We start from the raw sequence: 19,461 nt of genomic DNA on the forward strand, positions 1-19,461 counted from the left end.
CAACCAAAAACACCAGTGTGCCATCACACCATTCCCATCCCAGACCCAAACCACAGCCCTGTACTGTTAACCCCATCCCAGCTGAAGCCAGGACACCACATTTTCAAACAAGTTCCTTCACGTTTTGCCAGAGAATTTTCACCTGTGACTTCATAGAACCATAGAACGGTTTGTGTTGGAAGGGACCTTAAAGATCATCGAGTTCCAAGCCCCTGCCCTGGGCAGGGACACCTCCCACCACACCAGGGTTGCTCCAAAACCCCTCCAACCTGGCCTTGAACCCCTCCAGGGATGGGGCAGCCACAGCTTCTCTGGGCAACCTGGGCCAGGCTCTCACCACCCTCACAGCAAAGAAGTTCTTCCCCAGATCTCACCTCAATCTCCCCTCTCTCTGTGTCAAACCCTTCCCCCTCCTCCTATGGCTCCCCTCCCTGATCAAGAGTCCCTCCCCTCAGCTTTCCTGGAGCCCCTTGAGGGACTGGAAGGGGCTCTGAGGTCTCCCTGGAGCCTTCTCCTCTCCAGACTGAACCCCCCCAACTCTCTCAGCCTGTCCTCACCGCAGAGGGGGCTCCTGTCAGTCTCTTACACAGCCCTCGCAGCATCTCCGTGGCCTCCTCTGGGTGAATCCAACCAGGCTGCCAGCCCCGGCGGGGAGGGGGGGGGGGCGAAGGTGTCTCCGAGGCCCCACAGGCCGAACGCCCCCCCATCACCCACCGCCCGCCCTCCCGCCCACTGCACCCCGTAGGCCCCGCCCACCCCCGGCCCCGCCCAGGAACCGGCTCCACAGTCCAATGGCGAGGCGGCGAGCGGCGGGGCGGGACCTCTGTAGCCCCGCCCCCTCAGCCCCGCCCCGCCGCTCTCCGCCGCCGCCGCCGCCGCCGCCCGCGGCCGCCGCCGAGGGACCGCCATGGGACAAAAGGCGCGCTGAGCCGCGCGGCCCCCGCGCCCAGGCCGCGCCCGCCACGCTCGCTGCCCGCCGCGGCTATGGCGGCCCCGCACCGCTAGGCCCGGCCCGGCTCGGCCCGGCCCGGCCCGCTTCCCCCGCCATGCCGAGCGGCAGCGCCGCCGCGGCCTCCCCCGCCGAGCCCGCCGAGCCGCCGCGGCTCCTTCCCCCCCTCCGCCACCACCACCACCACCCGCCGCTGCTCCTGCTCCAGCAGCGCCTCGCCGGCCTCGGCCTCCACGACCGGGCGGCCCGGCGGCAAGCCCGCAGGCGGCGGGCGGGCTTGGCGCCGCTGCCCGACCCCCCCGGAGAGCCAGGGCCTGGCGGGGCGGAGGAGGAGGAGGCGGCGGGGGACGAGGGAGACCTGGAGCTGGAGGAGGAGGAGCTGCTGGCGGGGGAGGACGAGGAGGAGGAGGAGGAGGACCCGGCCGCGCTGCTGCTTCTCTCCTCGTCCTCCTCTCCCTCCCAGCCGCTGCCGCTGCTGCCGGGGCTGGGCTCCGTCCTGCTCTCGCCCTCCTTCGATGCGCAGGAGGCGGCGGCGGCGGCGGCGGGGCCGCTCTGCGGGGCGGACGATCCTCAGGGCATGATGGCGGCGATGCTGTCCCAGGCCTGCGGCGGGGGGGCGGCGGGCCTTAACGGCGAGCAGGCGGCGCTGCTCCGCCGAAAGAGCGTCAACACCACCGAGTGCGTGCCGGTGCCCAGCTCCGAGCATGTGGCCGAGATCGTGGGGCGGCAGGGTGAGTGGGGGACCGGGGAGAGAACCGGGGCGGGAGGGGAGGGAGGAGAGCAACCCCGGGAGAAGGGGCGGCCCGGGCCTACCGCCCTTCCCCGGGGGTCGGCGGTGGGCCTTTCCCGGCACATCCCGCTCGGAGCCGGCGGGAGGACCCCCTTCGTGTCCCCACACCCGGGACCTGCCTCCCCCTCCAGGTGGGGGACAGGCCGCCGGCGGGGGCCCGGCCTGAGGGGCGAGCGCTGGGCTTGCTCAGGCCTTGGGTGGTGGTAGTGTGGGCTGTAAAATACATTATATGGCCTGGGCCTCTCCGGGGGGTGGGGGGCCTGGCCCTGTCCCCGGGGCGGGTGTGGGGCCGTGGGCCCTGTCCAGGTCGGTGTTGGCACAGGGTTTGGTTTTCAGTGACACCGGGCCTGCGGTCTTCAGCAAGAAGCTGCTTTTCACCACGGGAGCTTTGTCCTGTGTTTGTACAAAGACTTCTTTTGGGGGGGGCGAAGGACCTTAAATCGCTTGTCTTGCAGAGCAGGGTGTGGGCTGAGGCTGTTCCTGCAGCTTTCCACGGCGCCGGCGGAGACAAAGTGAGACCTCGGGAGGCAGCGAGGTTGGTGGCAAGGAGCCACGTGTGGTCCTCTCTTGCGTGGAAGCCCTTGTCTTTCCGCTGGGGCTGTGGCTTCCCCTTGGTGGCTATCGCTCCGCTCCACGGGTCTCTCTTACGCCGTTAGGATAAGGTCATCTGGGTGATGTCATGTTCGGCGTTGGCCTTTCATGTGGTCTGGTGGGAGCGGCGCTTGGAGGAGTTGGAAAGATGACATTTCTTGCCAGCTTTCTGGCGGAGAACCTAATTTTTCAAAAGGGCTGGGCTTTTTTTTTTTTTCTTTTTCTTTTTCTTTTGGCCTGTCTCAAGTGAAGGGCTGAGCGGTGCCGAGGGTAGGTGTGGAAATGCAGACAATGAAGTCGCCGCTCTCTTCCTCTTCCCTTTCTGGTGTTATTCTTGCTTGGGTTGGGGGTGGCGTGTCTCGGTTGCTGATGGGCTCAGATAACGAGCGCTCATGCTGTCTGGTCTCTCTATATCAATGTGGCTTTTGTTTCTTTTTTTTCTTTCTTTTTTTTTTTTTTGAGAGTATGGAAGAAATAGTAACATCGATCTAAACCAATGTGGTGCTAAAGAAATGCCTGCTCAGCACCGATGCTCGGGACGGACTTTCGTTTTCTTTTTTTTTTACGTTTATTTTAGGCTTTTAGTGGTCGAGGGTGGTTTATTTTTGCTGGGTGTGTCAAAGGAGAGCCCAAGCCCGTGCTGCAGAAATTGGCAGGTACCTTCCTCTGATGCAGACGAGTCCCTTCTCTTCAGAAACAGAAAATACCTTTTCCAAGGAAAGGGTGTTTGAACCTCTTTAAGGCTTTGCTCCTGTGTCATGGGGGACGGCGGGGAGATGGAAAACAGAACTGAAAACGCTTATTGCTGCAGTCCTTTAAAAGAGAAATACAAACTCTTGGGCTTCGAGGACCGGTTAAGGCTCCGGTGTTTATTCTCTAGCAGATGAGGATTGTTCTCTGTAGTATAATTCTCAGCACTTTTGAGTGGCTTAAAAACGAGATAACGGAGCTTGCATGAAAATAGGATCGTTGTTCCTGAAGAGTTCATTTGCTGCTTCGGCTTTTATTTCTTATCTGATGTCCCACTGTTTGGCTTGTGATAAAATATTTAGCCTCGGCGGGGAGGGATCGTAGCATAAAAAGAGTTGGGGCTACAGAAGAGGAAGGAGCAGGGGTGGAGGGAGAGCTGAAAAAAAAAAAAGCTTATTTGCATGAAAGCTTTGAGTAAGGAGGCCCCTTAAATTCTTATTCAGGGGAGGCATGCTTCGAAGACCCACTTATGTAAGTTGTACGAGTTCCACTAAATATTTGTGAAATTTCTTAGAAACACTAGCCCTTGCATCTCCTTTTATGGCCCAGAGGCTCTCGCTCTCTCATCCACCTGCTTTGCCAGGGGGGCTGTGCTCCGGCCCGGCAAAGTCTTGTCAGCTTGGGCTGCCTGGCTCCTTCGCTGAGCCTTCTGCTCTCTCTGAAAATCAAAAACACTGCGTATTCTCTTCCAAACCCACTTCATAACCAGCTGGTTGCATTATCCTGAACGAATGCAGCTTAAGTTTTATGCCAGGCTCCTCTGTGCGGTAATACTTGGATATCTAATTATGCCGTTGGAATGTCACTCCTTGAGGGATTCTCACAAAAGATTTAAGTTTAGATTCTTTCCGGTGCCGTCTTCGTGAAGGTATAAAAAGAACTGGGAATGTCTGCAAGCCTGAAAAATGTTGCCTCTGAAATACCAGGAATGCTGAGTTTGAGCTGGGCTTTGCTGGAGGCCTGGCTGCTGTGTCTGAAAGCGTGTTTATTGGAAATCCTAACTGAAAGAGTCACGATAACCGGAATTCCACGGTGGTTTTTTATCCAAATTTAATTTTTTTGCATGGTGTAAGAGAATTTCAAGACACTTTAGGAGCAGAAAGGGACTCCTGATTCCTAAGAGAGCTGTAAACAAGCAAAAACCTTACGGAGTTTGCACTTAACTTTATTTTTTTTTTTTTTCCCCAATTACGTGCGAGTTTCAGAAATAAATAACAGCACTTGAGGCAGTGAAGTGGTGCTCCCACGGCCCTGCTCCGGCTCGCTGGGTTGCGGATTCCCACCTGGGTCTCCGCGTTGGTGGGATGTCCCAGCTCTAGAAGGTGTGGGGTTGCCTGAAATGTTCCCTCGTGGTCGATGGCTTTTTCTTCTGAAGCTCCTTTGGAGGCTTCTGGGTTACTGTGACAGCAGTTAAATGCGCCGTAAAAGACACTGGAAAAGGCTTAAGTAAGATTTTCTTCTAATGAATAGTAGATATTCCTTTTTTTTTTAAAAAAAAAAAAATCCTGTAGTATTTCTGAAACCTCCCAGTTTTTTGTTCTTTTTTAAATCTTAAATATTCTCAACCTTTTCTTATTGCCCCCCTCCCCCCCAAAATGATGAAGCTGACAGACGCTGCTTGGGCTAGCGTAATATAATTCTTTGTAGCCTTTGAAGTGGAAGATTCTCAAAGGTGGACAACAAAGGAAAAGATATTTGTATCCTTTTATTCTTGTTAAGGCATGTGACTGGGAGCCAGGAAAACTAGATTCCATTCGTGGCACTGCGCAGGCTTCCTGCACAAATTTGAAACTAGCTGTTGAATCCAACCTTCGGTAAGTTGTCCTGGTCAGACAAGTGACCTCCTTTGCTGGTGGTAAATTCTGTGGCAGTTCTGCCATGGGCCTGGTGGGCCTTGAGAAGGATGTGACAAGTTTAACTTGGAGGCTTTTAGTGACATGGTTTAGTTATGGTTTTGTTCTTTTTTTTTTTATCAGAGGTATGTTGATGATTGGACTAGATGATCTTAAAGGTCCCTTCCAACCTAGACAATTCTATGGTTCTTCAGTGCCCGCTGCCACTTTCTTTACACTAATAAAAAAAAATACATCTTTAAACTCTTTTGAATAATGCAGAGAGAGGGATGGTGTCTGAAGACACGAACAGAAAAGCTGAAAGATCCTGGAAAGGACAAAAGTCTGTCCTGTAGAGAGAGATGCTTCATCCTTGAGTGTATTTAACGATATTCAGGTAATGATTGTTGGAATATATTTGCTAATGCATTCCAGCATTGTGACTCTCCAAGTAATGTGATTTATTTTTTTTCCAAGTGTTTATATCCTTGATAAAGCTGACAACAGGGAGGTTTTGTTTTTCTTCATCTCTCACTCGAGTTGGAGCTACTTGACTCTAAAGCCTGATGCTTCTCTTTCTTGGGTCAGAATAGTTGGGATGACGGCTGCAGAACTCGAAACGGGCAGGGCAGTCTCCAAACCCCAGATGAGTAAGAGGAGGAGGGATGATATCATCCCATTTCACTGATGAAATCGATAATGACAAATCTGCTTTGCATGAGACAGCCTTGCAACTAAAATAACATTTTTATGCATATTTCATGATCTTGGACTCCTTTTTGCTCTTTGCTTTTGAATGTGGGCTCTTGAGCAAATTATTACTTTGCTTAGAATAGGTCCTGTGACTTGAAACCAAAAAAATATAATTCTGCTAAGCTGGTAGCTGATAACTATCTAGCACAGCCAAAATAAAAGAAATAAAAACAATCGCTGTCGCTCTCGGGGAGTGGAAACAGGGCTAAAACAATCCTGGGGCAAATCCTTGTGTTAGCTGAGTACATAGATGTCCTATGGCAGGGCTATGAAGATGCTGAGGGGCCTGAAGCATCTCTCTGATGAAGAAAGGCTGAGGGACTTGGGGTTTTTGAGTCTGGAGAAGACTGTGGGGTGGGGGGGGGTGTTGATCAAGGCCTATAAATACTTCACGGGTGGGTGTCAGGAGGATGGGGCCATTAATAATGTTACTGATAACCAGTCGAGGCTACCAAGTATTATTAATTGCTGAGTCAGGAAAAGCATAGTTAACTAGCCTGAATTGCATACTGTTTGTTTTTTTTTTTTTAAACTAGATTTCTCAAGAGTAAGTTTAATTTTCATGCCTGAAGTCATCACCGATCTCTGTATCGGTTGATTGCCACAGACAACAAGGTTCAGCAACTTATTTTAGGTGAAAGCTGAAAAGGCAGTTACACTTCAGCATCTTTTTTTGCATTTTCTACAACAAGCGGGTTATTAAACGCTATATTAAATGGCTTGTTCTCACAAGGGAAAGAAAACTTGAGCTGTTTGTTGAAATCCAATATAAAAGCTTTTTTTTTTTTTTTTTTTTTTCGTCCTGAGACGTTGAAGTCTGGTCGCTTTTAGAGCCTGGAACTCCAGGAACTGAACCACGTGAGCAGCCCAAAAATCTCTGCTGAAGTTTCAGCGGCCCTAACGCTCCGGGCGCTGTGTAACAAATATCATTTCGGTTTGTCATTCCCGCTACGCGAAAGCCCCGACTCGAGTTGCGAAGCGTGGCGGAAGGGTGCAGGTTTTCTCCAGCTGGGATCATAAATCCTCGATCGTAAATACCGCCCTTGTCCGCCTTGTTGGGTGGGAAGCGCAGCAAAACACAGCGCGCTCGGGAAGCTTTTCCTCTTTGCGTAGCCTGCCAGAAATTCCCTACGTTTTAAGGTATAAATTCACCAGAAGTGAATAGCTGCGTATGATCCGTCTTTGGATGAAGCTGAAATTAAAATAATAAAAATATTCTGACATAAATTGCCAATTTCTACCCCTCCCGTCCTTTTATTTTTCATGTAAAATCGCCGCGTTCTAAAAATATAGGTTTTTTTTAAGTTTATAACGTAAGCATAGGAAAGAAATCCTGATTAATGTGCTTCCAGACTGCACTGGATTAACCTGTGGCGTGAGAAAATGGTGATGGATTTTTGTTTGAGGCCGTTGAAAAGCACAACGTCTGGCTTTACTCCCTCTCTCAGCCCCCGTTGCCATTTCTTCTGGTACGCTGTGGTCTGAATTTCTGGAAGAGAAACTGTTCGAAACCAAGTGTTGGGTATCTCAAAGATCTTAAATTTGGTTTTGAGGTGATACTTCCACCCCACAGGGCCGATTCCTCGTGGCAGGCAAAAAAAGGGTTGAGAACTTGCTGTAACCCAAAAAAAAAAAAAAAAAAAAAAGGCTGCTGAGCACTAGAAGGTTTTTATTTAATCAAAAGGAAAGGCCAAAAAGCTCTAAATCAAGCAGATGTTTCCAACTTCTGTTACTCCTTAAGAATGTCTTCCTTTTTTTTCTTTCAGGTATTCCTTTATGAGATCTTGCCAGCGTCCGAGATCTCTGTTTCCTTTGTGGTGTGAGTCGGTAGCTCTGTGGTCTGCACCGAGTTCTCTGCTGCTCCTCTGAACAAAGACACAGTATCCCTTCAGTTTTACCTCCTAGTTCATCTTACACTTGACAATATACTTTGGAATTCTGTTTAAAAACACATTTTCGTTCGAGGAATTGGTGTAGGTGAAGATTTGCCTGGGTTTTTTGCAATCTTTTTACTGGCCCTCGTGGCAAGTGGAACGGTGGAACTTTTAATCCCCTGGGTTTCCCAGCCCTGTTGCTCTCACCAATTTTCATTCCCTAGATCGATGTTCTTAATGAAAACGACTTTTTCTTCCTGTAGTTATTTTATTTGTCGGACCTACTCCCTCTCATGTAACTATGGCTTTTTCTTCTACTTTGTCTTTCTAATTTTGCTCAGCAGCTGCTACCTCAGTCCTGGTGCTGCAGTGGTGCAAGGAATTAATAATACAAGTTGCTGCCCTCTGGCTCTTTTGCTGCATATGTAACTTGTTTATTGGGTTGCCATCTGTCTTGGGAATTGGAATATTCCTCTGCCTGATGTGATAGATTGTCCCAGCCTGATATATAGAAGGAAGCAGCATGCAGTCTGACTACTTCATTGATAGATAAATCAATAGATGGATAAGTTGATACATACCTAAGAAATCTTTAATAAAGAGTTTGTACACAGTTCTTGAACCGGGGCTTTTGTTTTCCAGAAGAGGGAAATGTCCCTGGGAGTTTGTGAGCAGCCTTCCTTTGGGAGGCTTTCTCAGCATCATCCAGGGACTCTTAAAGCTTCCCTCTTTTCCCATCGGTTAGCTTGGCACCAGTAGGACCAAACAAAGTCCCTGTGGTCTGGCCCAGCCGAGTGGTTGATCATTATATATAGAATCATAGAATGATTTAGGTTGGAAAGGACATTAAAGACCATCTGGTTCCACCCCCCTGCCATGGGCAGAGACCTCCCACCAGACCAGGTTGCTCCAAGCCCCCTCCAACCTGGCCTTGAACCCCTCCAGGGATGGGGCAGCCACAGCTTCTCTGGGCAACCTGGGCCAGGGTCTCACCACCCTCACAGCAAAGAAGTTCTTCCCCAGATCTCATCTCAATCTCCCCTCTCTCTATGTCAAACCCTTCCCCCTTGTCCTATGGCTCCCCTCCCTGATCCAGAGTCCCTCCCCAGCTTTTCTGGAGCCCCTTTAGGGACTGGAAGGGGCTCTAAGGTCTCCCCGAAGCCTTCTCTTCTCCAGGCTGAACCCCCCCAACTCTCTCAGCCTGTCCTCACAGCAGAGGGGCTCCATCCATGGATCATCTCCATGGCCTCCTCTGGCCCCGCTCCAACAGTGTTGCAGAAAGACCTCCTGATGTCCAGTTACACGGTCTCCTGTTGCGTTTCCTCTTGCTCTGATGGAGGTTTGCACCCTGTGCCTGGTGCAAAGGGCTTGGATGTTTCCTTCTAAAGTCATCATGTCCCCTCTTTGCCATGGGCCACCTTCTCTCTTGACTTCTCTTCTGAGTCAGGTTTTGCTGTTAAAAGGAGCTCTGTTGTGGTCTCCTGGGTGGTGGTGTGATGTGCTTGGCTCCTTTAGTGCTGTTCATATATATATTTATTCTTGCTCCCTGTTGAATCCTTCCCCGTTTCTCGCCGAAGGGGACTTGCCAGAGGGAGCAGTTCCCCTCGGGGAAGGAGCTTTGCAGTGAAGCAGAGCACCTGGACCTCTGCACCCTTCTGCAGTTCCAGCTGGATGATGACAAGTAGGAAAGTCCTGTATCATCCTAGCATCTGTACGTGTGTAAAACACAAAGTGAAAGAAGTGGCCAGTCACTCCTCAGAAATGGGTAAGCGTGAGGGAATTATAATGGGAGCGGTCTCGGATGCTATATATAGTGTGAGTCATATTGAAATGTTCCACAGGCGGGCACAGGGGTTTGTTAACTAAAAGCCTTTGATTGCAGTGGGAAGTTAATGAGGGGGTCAGGAGGCAGGGGAAGAAAAAAAAAAAAAAAAGGTCTTTGGTAGAAAATGCTATAATTTTTTATTTTTCTTGAAAGACTCGTATGTCATCTTTCCTTCTCTTGGAATAACTTTATCAGAGTGGCTGTCAGTTGAGGTTTTTCTTTCTCCTCCAAGCTACTTGGTAATTTACGCACTTGCTTATTGTAGTGTCGTTAGAGTTTGATGTGAAAAGATAGTTGTTATCCGTAGGCAGCACTTTGGAAGGACAGACCTTGTCTGAAACCATTAATGTGGCCACACTCCAGAACTTTGTGCCCAAGTTTTGGGTTGTAATGGGATCGGTGTCGCATTTTGAATCATAAAATTGAGAAGAAGCTGTGCTTGGTGGGTTCTCGCTAGGAAACATCTTTACTATGATAAATGGAAGATTTCATCTAAAAAATACAACCTGATGAAGGGCAGGAGCACGCACGAGTGGTTGGGTATCCTGCAGGAAAAGCCTTTGCCCAGGGACATAAATCTCACAACTCTGCGTGTTTCGTGTGGTCATCTCCAAGGAACCACAGCTTGGGTACCACCAGGGAGGAGATGGCTTTGGTTTGTTGGTTTTGCTGTACCCTCTCCAGTAGTTCCCTGTTCTTCTTGAACTAGAGTACTGTGTCCAGTTCTGGGCTCCCCTGCTCAAGAAGGACAGGGAACTGCTGGAGAGGGGACAGCAGAGGGCTACAAGGATGCTGAGGGGCCTGGAGCACCTCTCTGATGAGGAAAGGCTGAGGGACTTCTTGGGGTCTTTTGAGTCTGGAGAAGAGAAGACTGAGGGGGGATCTCATCAATGCCTACAAATACTTCAAGGGTGGGTGTCAGGAGGATGGGGCCAGTCTTTTTTTCAGTGGTGCCCAGGGACAGGACAAGAGGGAACGGGCACAAACTGGAACATGGGAAGTTCCATCTCAACATGAGGAGGAACTTCTTCACTTTTGAGGGTGGCAGAGCCCTGGAAGAGGCTGCCCAGAGAGGTGGTGGAGTCTCCATCTCTGGAGATGTTCAAACCCCGCCTGGGCATGTTCCTGTGGGACCTGCTTTGGCAGGGGGTTGGAGGAGATGATCTCCAGAGGTCCCTTCCAACCTCATATTCTGTGATGAACAAAACAGCTGTCGTTTAAACTCTGCATCTATCCATGTCCCCATTTAAGCCATTGGCCTGCTCCCCTCTTCTTCGGGGACTGTCATCTCTTGCTGTAGTCATATTCGTTAGCTCTCTGGCATGTATCATCCTTAGTTGTCACACGGGAGCCCTAATCTTACCAGCTAATTAACCCAAATAGTGATCAGGCTATATTGTCTGGGCTATAGAATGCTAATGGGGAGCTGGTAAAGCTGGTGGTGGTTGGTCTGGTCCTACTGGGAGGATGGATGCTGTGCTCTGTGGCAAGGTGTTTTAGTTTTCCTGTGGATGTAGAGAAAGTTGCATAAAAATAAATGAGAAGTTGCTTTTAAAAGATTCTATTTGATAATTATTGTCCAAGTTTGGGCTGTCTCTTAAAATAGTTCAAAAATAAAATTTAAAAGCGATGTTTTTATAGCCTTTATTCCTAAAATCAAAATGCCAGAGGGCTGATAAATAGAGTACATGGATCTAAGGGGTTTTTTTTGCAGATCAGCATCTTTTGCAAGTGCAGAGAAATTACTTTCCTCATCTTCCTTGAATCAACTAACGACATTCAACAGCCAGTTGGAAAAAAAAAATAAAAAAATTTATTGGGAGTTGAAATTTTCCAGCTGGTCAATTAAAACAAGGTGTGAGATGAATTAATTGATCTTGGGTGAAAGGCGACAGTAACCAGAGTCCAGTGTATCAACTGAGCAACCCACAGGTAGTATTTCATGACTTCAATAACCCAGTGAAGTGCCAAAAAATGTTCTGGTCTTAATTTTCTTGTGTTGCCAGCCTGGTTAAGGAGGTTTAACCGTTAAACAATTTAGAACAGGAGTTAATTTTCTGTCCCAATGCAGCTTTGTCTCTGGGTGCTTAATAAACGGGGCATATATCAGTTTTCTACTCTATAATCAAATCCCTGGGCGGTCCCATCTCTCCGTGGCATGACGCTGTGCCATCCCTGCGGGGCTGCGGGCGCTTCCCAGACCCTGCCCTGACTTTCTAGGTAAGGAATGAGCTGTGGCTCGACGAGCAGTTCCAGGTTGATGTCCCTAATTAATCATGTCTCCGCATCAGCGTGTTACAAAATCCTTGGGCAGAGTGGAGGCTGTAAATACGGTGTTGCCTTTCATCAGATAACGGCGAAGCTCCTGAAAAACAGATTCCAGTGAACCACGGCTTTCTCCTTAGGGCTGACAAGCTGTGGAGGCCACTCTACGAGATCTCCATGTCCCTCAAACCAGGACACACTGGTTGCTCTGGGGCTGAGTTGGAGGGTGCCAGGTCCTATCGGGGTGGTCGTCAGCCCTGTCCTCCAGGTGGGAGCTGCGTTGGGACTGATGCAGCATCACCCTGCTGCCTGCTCCTACAGCTGGGGCAGCGCAGCGCTGGCATCTCCCCGCAGGATTTGGGTGTCTGAAGAGCTGCAGGAGGTTCTAAGTTTTCATCCCCATCGCTGGGTACCCGTCAGGAGAACAAACTGGTATTGTCAGTTGATTGTGGTTCTCGTGGGCTGTTCACTGCCATGACTTCCAGGCTTCTATTTAGATAAACTACCTTTTTTTCAGGATTTTTTATTCCCGAAGCAGGGAAACAAGGTTAAACGGACATGATGGTAGAGGAGGTTTGGGTTCCTGTGTGTTCCTGAATCCCAGTTTCACCACACTTGGCAAAAGCAGCAGGAGGGACATGGGTATGAGGTGTGTGTCCCCCTGCTTTGACAGGGTGTGTTTTGCTACCGTCGGTACTCGGCAGCCTGAAGGATTCCTTTCCCCTGGTGTAGCTGTTCGGAAGAGACCACGCAACGAAGGGATCCTCATCCCTAAATGCAATCCTTGTCCCGTTCCTGGTGCGTGGTGTTGGGGTGAATTCAGCAGAAGGAAGACACAGGGATAAGGTCCTGTTTCCTCTGGGTACCACCCTGGCTGTGCAGAAGAGGGATGCTTCTTCGGGTGGTTCTTGGCTCATGGCAGCAGATGGGCTGGCGTGGTGTGAGGCAGGCACTCACTTGGCTCTTCCAGCTCCGTTGGGGAGTTTTCCTCATGGATTTAATGGCCTAAGACTGGGTTTGAGGTGTCTCATACTGTGATGCAAGGTGAAAGTTGGAGTGAAGGCTTTGAGTAACGGTTTTAAATTGAAAGAGGGGAGATTGAGATCTGGGGAAGAACTTCTTTGCTGTGAGGGTGGTGAGACCCTGGCCCAGGTTGCCCAGAGAAGCTGTGGCTGCCCCATCCCTGGAGGGGTTCAAGGCCAGGTTGGAGGGGCCTTTGAGCAATGTGGTCTGGTGGGAGGTGTCCCTGTCCATGGCAGGTGGGTTGGAACTTGATGATCTTTAAGGTCCCTTCCAACTCTAGGAGATTCTGAGGAGATTCTGAGGAGATTCTGAGGAGATTCTGAGGAGATTCTGAGGAGATTCTGAGGAGATTCTGAGGAGATTCTGAGGAGATTCTGAGGAGATTCTGAGGAGATTCTGAGGAGATTCTGAGGAGATTCTGAGGAGATTCTGAGGAGATTCTGAGGAGATTCTGAGGAGATTCTGAGGAGATTCTGAGGAGATTCTGAGGAGATTCTGAGGAGATTCTGAGGAGATTCTGAGGAGATGGATGGGTGAGGGCTGTGGCTGCTGTGCTTCACTCTCACTATAAAGGGGGGGAAACCCAATGTCTCTTCTATCGCCTTTTATTTTAATAAGGATGTATTTGATCATTTAAAATCGGCGCTGTATGAGCTAAACAATTCCTTCAGAGCTACCCTTCAGTTTCTTGGGGAGTATAATGTTCGTAGGGTGTTTAAAATGTTTAGTCAAATAATCCTCGTAAGGGAAAAAAGGAAAAAAAAAACAGGGAGGAGGCTCGAGAAGAATGATGCAAATCAGCCGGCGCAGGATGAACGTGGCCTGCAGGGCTGGGTACGGGCTCAGCTTCTCCTCAGGCGCCCGAGGAAGGCAGGTACTACATCTTTGCCTAAACGAGAGTAAAACTAAAGGGTTTTTTCCTTAATTATTTCAGTGTGTACGTACGGCTGAGCCTGCTGTTTAGGAATGCTGCTTCTGCTGACCAAACCACGGTAACTTGTATTGAACAGGCTTCCATTATTGTACCAAAACTAAAATTACTTTGGAATTTTTGATTAAATTGAATTTCCAGTCCCATCTTCAGGCTTTTTTTTTTTTTTATCTCTGCACTTCAAAATCTTGGATACAACCATCTGATGATGTATTACCAAAGTGTGGGGTGGTGGGTTTTGTGTTGGGTTGTTTCCCCACACACACACACCCCCCTTTGTCTTTCTGTGTTGAAGCTCAGGAGATTGGGAAACTTCTTGATTCATCCCTTGACTGGGTGAGTTCACAGCTGGCCCACCTCCTGTCATCGTGGCCGTGGGAGCAGCAGTGCCTCTGGATGCCGTGAATTGTCGGAGAGGGGATGGGATGGGATCAGCAGGTCCTTCATCTCATCGCCTGGGTGGTGACTAAGGGAGGAAGGAGGGTGGGAAACCGGAGCAGCTGAGTAAAAGCAAATAGAAAGCTCATCCTGCTGGAGCGGTTTAACGGGCTACGGACCTATGTGATGGTCCCTCCTGGGGTTTTCCAGCCCTCCTTGCAGAAAAAAACCCAGCGGGTATTGCCTGACTCATTCAGAAACGTTGGGGTTTTGTGAGCGGCGATTTTCTTCAGCTCCTTCGAACTTTTCACATAGTTTTGAGGGTTGACCTTGACCGTCTGCGGAGTCAGCTTTCCCTGGAGAAACTGCTTTCCCGATGTTTAAATGCCTTGTTCTGTCGCTGCAGGGGGAGTCGAAGCAGCATTTGGCCTCTGCTTTCGAGGTATGTGAGCCGTACCCGAAAAAGAACAGCTCTGCCCGCCTCGGTCTGTGCCCTTTGGCAACGTGGCTCTGGCAAAACAACCTCTGGGAGCTGGCAGCTGAAATGGGGAAGGAAGCTGAAGGTGCAGGCTTCCAACTGGATTCGAGTTGCTAAAATCTTAGGAAAATCTTGTCTAAAATGGGAACTGTAAGAATTATATATTTTTAGATATATAAATCTTATGCTCGATGCTCCTAGTATTCTCTTTTAAATGCCGCCTCTAATTTCTATGAAATAAGAATATATACTTAGGTGGAACGGAGTAAGTGACAGTTATGTGTGTAAATTGGAGAATAATTGATACGCGTCAGGAGGCTGACTTTGGTTTTAGGTAAAGAGGGGTTGATTGGTGTGAAAACTTCAGCGGCACCAGTTTGGGGGATCCTGGTGGGTTTAAGGTCCATCTTTTCTGGGTAACTATGAAAGCGTGGGGAGCAGAGCGGGCAGCAGATTTATTCACAGGGAGGAATGTGATGATGGGGAGGGACTCTTGATGGAGGAGTGGAGCCACAGGATGAGGGGGAATGGTTTGACACTGGAAGAGGGGAGATTGAGATGAGATCTGGGGAAGAACTTCTTTGCTGTGAGGGTGGTGAGACCCTGGCCCAGGTTGCCCGGAGAAGCTGTGGCTGCCCCATCCCTGGAGGGGTTCAAGGCCAGGTTGGAGGGGACTTTGAGCAACCTGGTGTGGTGGGAGGTGTCCCTGCCCAGGGCAGGGGGTTGGACCTGGATGATCTTTAAGGTCCCTTCCAACCTGAACCATTCTGTGATTCTATGAAATGCAACCAAAGAGATAGAGGGAGCAAAGGCAAGTTGCCCGGGACCTCCAGTGACCTTCTCAGAGGGCTGTAAGTGGGAGCCTGAGGCTTATGGCTTTGTCCTCTCCTGCAGATATTTGCTCTTCTCGCTGAAGTTCTCCTTCAGTTCTTGGGTCTGCATCCCCTCCTTCATGGGGATCTTCCTGTACTTCTCCATTGCTCCTTCTGGTAGAGGTAGGGCCTCCCTGATCCCCTCTCCTTGAAGATAATGAACTTCCTCTCCAGCTGTGTCCTGGAAACAAAGAGCTGTTGTGTTCAGCCTTTGTCCTTGCTGTGCGCAGGGGCTCTGCGAGAAGAGGGTTTTCCTTCCCTCTATTCCAACCAGCATCTGCAGATTCGTTGTTTTTTTTTGATATCAGTAGATAGTCGTGATTAGAGCAGCATCTTTGAGAGGCTTTCGAAGCGTGAAGTCATTACGGTACCTCGGGTGCAAGCGACTGACGGAACATTATTTCGTGAGACTCCTTCGTGTACCCAGGCGAATTATGAGATATTTAAAGTAAATGAAGAAAATGGGAACAAATTCCACCCCGCAGGTGAAGCGATGCTAAAAACACTTGGTCTGCAAACGTTACTTGTAGTTGTTTCGAGATGAGGTTGGCTATAGAACACCATTTAGTGCCACGTGCTTTGGAATTTGTTTTAATTAAGGCTAAATTCGGTCAAGACAGAATCCAGGAGACACTCTTGCGTGTCGTGGACCCGCCTGTCTCTCCGAATTTCGCGCTGCCTGCTTTTCCGGTCCCGGAATAGGGGAAAAGGTGCTTCTCTACACGCCCTGCCAAAATGCCTGAAGCGCCTTAGGAAAGAGCCCGCCGCCGCTGCATCCCAGCAAACTTTTTCATTCACTCCCCCCCCCCCCCCCCCAAAAAAAAAAATCAAAGGCAAACGGTTCGTTAACCTACTGCTTCTCTTCCAGGCTGTATTTACCCAGCTAACAAGAAAAATTCCACGTAGGCACGTAATATTACACAACCAGCCTTATTTGCATGCGACAAACCGCTTGAACTCCAGCTTGGCAGTTCAAGGAGAGGGTTCCTTCATCCCACGGGGAAGAGTTAAGGTTTAAATAAGGCTTATTGATAACGGGAAGCAAACGAGCTCTCGGCAAATCAGTGATTTTTATTATTTATTTTTTTTTACCGATATCCTGCACGGGTTGCGAGACGGACCCTCCTCTCGCTTTCTAAATGTTTAATTTGCTTTAGTGAAAGGCTAATGGGTCTGTGGACTTTTAAGTGCGTGTGTGTGTGTGAGCCTTTACTCCTTTTGCAGGATCTTTAGAAATAACCAAAGGATACCAAATCAATGGGGGGGGAAATAAAAAAAAAAACCCAAAAATATAAACCCACTGGTATTTATGGGCTAATCGTGAACGTGGGTGTCGTAGAGAAAGAAGCCATCCACCTTTGTGCACCGTCTAATAGCGATTGCGGAAATGATGGGCTAAACCAGGCCCAAGAAACGTTCCTAAAATAGTCTGTGGCCGCGAGTGTCGGAGCTCTCTTTGGCAATTCTAGGTAGAAGTTGTTACCGCTTTCTCTGGCGTGTGGCTTGCAGAGAGAAAACCAGCTGCTTCTGGTTTCTTGAAACTCTCAAACGGGCTTAAAATAGAGGGCTTTCTTGTGGCTTTCTCAACTTGGGCGTCTCGCTAAACCTGCCTGTGTTTCCTTCCAACAGGTTGCAAAATAAAAGCACTAAGGGCCAAGACAAATACTTACATTAAGACCCCTGTTCGTGGAGAAGAACCCATCTTTGTCGTCACCGGCCGGAAAGAGGACGTCGCCATGGCCAAAAGGGAAATCCTCTCCGCTGCTGAACACTTCTCCATGATCAGAGCCTCCCGCAACAAGAACGGCCCTGCCCTGGGGGGTTTGCCCTGTACCCCCAACCTGCCGGGCCAGACGACGGTCCAAGTCCGGGTGCCTTACCGCGTAGTTGGGCTGGTGGTGGGACCCAAAGGAGCTACCATCAAAAGGATTCAGCAGCAGACCCACACCTACATAGTCACTCCCAGCAGGGACAAGGAGCCCGTCTTTGAGGTGACGGGGATGCCGGAGAACGTGGACCGGGCGCGGGAGGAGATCGAGATGCACATAGCCATGCGGACGGGCAACTACATCGAGCTGAACGAAGAGAACGATTTCCACTACAACGGTACGGATGTCAGCTTCGAAGGAGGGGCTCTGGGATCGGCCTGGCTGGCTTCTAATCCCGTCCCTCCTAGCCGCACCAGAATGATTTCTAATTATAGAAACGACAGCTCCAGCTCCTTGGGAAGTGGCTCCACCGATTCCTATTTTGGAAGCAATAGGTTGGCTGACTTCAGCCCGACGAGTCCCTTCAGCACAGGCAACTTCTGGTTTGGAGAAACGCTGCCTTCGGTGGGCACGGAAGACCTTGGGGTCGACTCTCCGGCATACGACTCCTTACCGACGCCTTCCCAAACCATTTGGACCCCTTTTGAACCTGTAAACCCTCTCTCCGGCTTCGGGAGCGACCCGGTTAATAACGCCAAGCCTCAGCGCCGAGGGAGCCAGCCATCTACACCTCGCCTGTCTCCAACCTTTCCGGAAAACCTGGATCACCCCTTGGCCAGGAGAGTGAGGAGCGACCCACCCGGCACCGGCCACCAAGCCGGTCTTCCCATCTACATCCCCGCTTTCTCCAACGGTACCAACAGCTATTCCTCTTCCAACGGCGGCTCCACCTCCAGCTCCCCTCCGGAGTCCAGACGGAAGCACGACTGCGTCATCTGCTTCGAGAGCGAAGTCATCGCGGCCCTGGTCCCCTGCGGCCACAACCTCTTCTGCATGGAGTGTGCCAACAAGATCTGCGAGAAGGAAACGCCGTCGTGTCCCGTTTGCCAGACAGCTGTTACTCAGGCAATCCAAATTCACTCTTAAATATATATATATAGATATTATTATATATGGACTTTAAAAAAAAAAAAAACAAACAAAAAACAAAACAAAACTCTTAAAGGCATGGGTGTAATGGTACCCTCTAGTAAACTTCCTAATGAATTCTGACTGTTGGGCTTTCTTGGGATTAGGCTGAAGTCGTTAATAATAAAATTGGACTTTCTGGAAAGGCTGCTACGGTAACACTAAACCTACGTGGTCTCGGTGGGGTTCAGTGGAAGCAGACGCCGCCTTTAGCAGAGATCCGGCGGGTTGGGATGACGCTACGGCAACAGCGAGGGGGACGTCGTCATCAGGAACGACGACAAGAGGAAAAAAAAAAAAAAAAAACCACCCCAAAACCTCCAAAATTGAAATTTGTAAGAGGCTTTCTAAAGGATCTCTGTTAAGCGTCGGACTTCTGCGTGCTTGGCGGGGCACGATGGTGGGAGGCGGAGGGGGGGTGGGGGGCAAACCTCGGCGCCCGGCCTCGGAAGGTCCTCGTCTGCCGCGGAGGGTTCGTGGCATTATCAATATATCAAACAACACTTCCAATGCTGCCTTCTTTACACTGCCAGTTTTGAAAAAAAAAAACAAAAAAAACCAAAAAAAACCACAACAACAAAAAAGAAGAACCAACAAAAAACCAACAGGTTTGGGGAAATTATGATTATTTTTTGCCTAATTCGCCAGCGTTGCAAATCCTTTTTTTTTTTTTTTATTTTAAATTTTTTTTAGGTTTTCTTTTTAAAGCGTAGTTCGATGTATCGAAATGGCAGGTTCAGACGATAAATTACGGAGGGGGAAGTGAATTGTCCAGCGCACCTCCCTTTCTTTCGCCCGACGCCTGGAGGAGGCGGTATCTTCAGAGGATCAGGAAAAGTCTCTTTTTTTTTTTCTTTTTTTTCTTTTTTTTTTTTTTTTTAAATTTATGAATTCCTACCCACTGCTTTTCTTAACGTAATGTGGGAAAAAGTCTGGCCGGCTTCGTCCCATTTCAGAAAGGGCTTTGGGATGCACGTACTTCGACTAAGGGTGAGGATGCTGACATTCCGTTCATCAGTCCGATCAAGCTGTTCTTAAATTACATTTTATTTTTTATTTGTAGAGAGAGAGAGCTTAGAGCGTTCAAAATGTGAAGCGTTTTTACGTCGGATCCGTCTTCGTCTTGCACATATAGAAATAGATATTTTATTTTTAGGAAGGAAAAGGAAAAAGAAAAAGGGGGTGGGAGGGGGGGAGTTGCGTAGGTGCCCTCGGATTATTTGGGACAGTGGCCCCGCGATCGGTTTACTTCA

The 19,461-nt window shown here is 49.5% G+C and overlaps 1 protein-coding gene across 1 annotated transcript; it reads left to right on the plus strand.

Moving 5' to 3' along the window:
• The first annotated feature begins 1,046 nt into the window (after positions 1-1,046).
• On the plus strand, positions 1,047-18,199 carry LOC141476656 (RNA-binding E3 ubiquitin-protein ligase MEX3C-like). The gene is made up of 2 exons (XM_074165450.1): positions 1,047-1,680; positions 16,941-18,199. The coding sequence occupies exons 1-2, from the start codon at positions 1,047-1,049 to the stop codon at positions 18,164-18,166; spliced, it is 1,860 nt and encodes a 619-aa protein (XP_074021551.1). The 3' UTR covers positions 18,167-18,199.
• The last annotated feature ends 1,262 nt before the right edge of the window (positions 18,200-19,461 follow it).

Source organism: Numenius arquata, chromosome W (assembly GCF_964106895.1).
Source record: "Numenius arquata chromosome W, bNumArq3.hap1.1, whole genome shotgun sequence".
NCBI lineage: Eukaryota > Metazoa > Chordata > Aves > Charadriiformes > Scolopacidae > Numenius > Numenius arquata.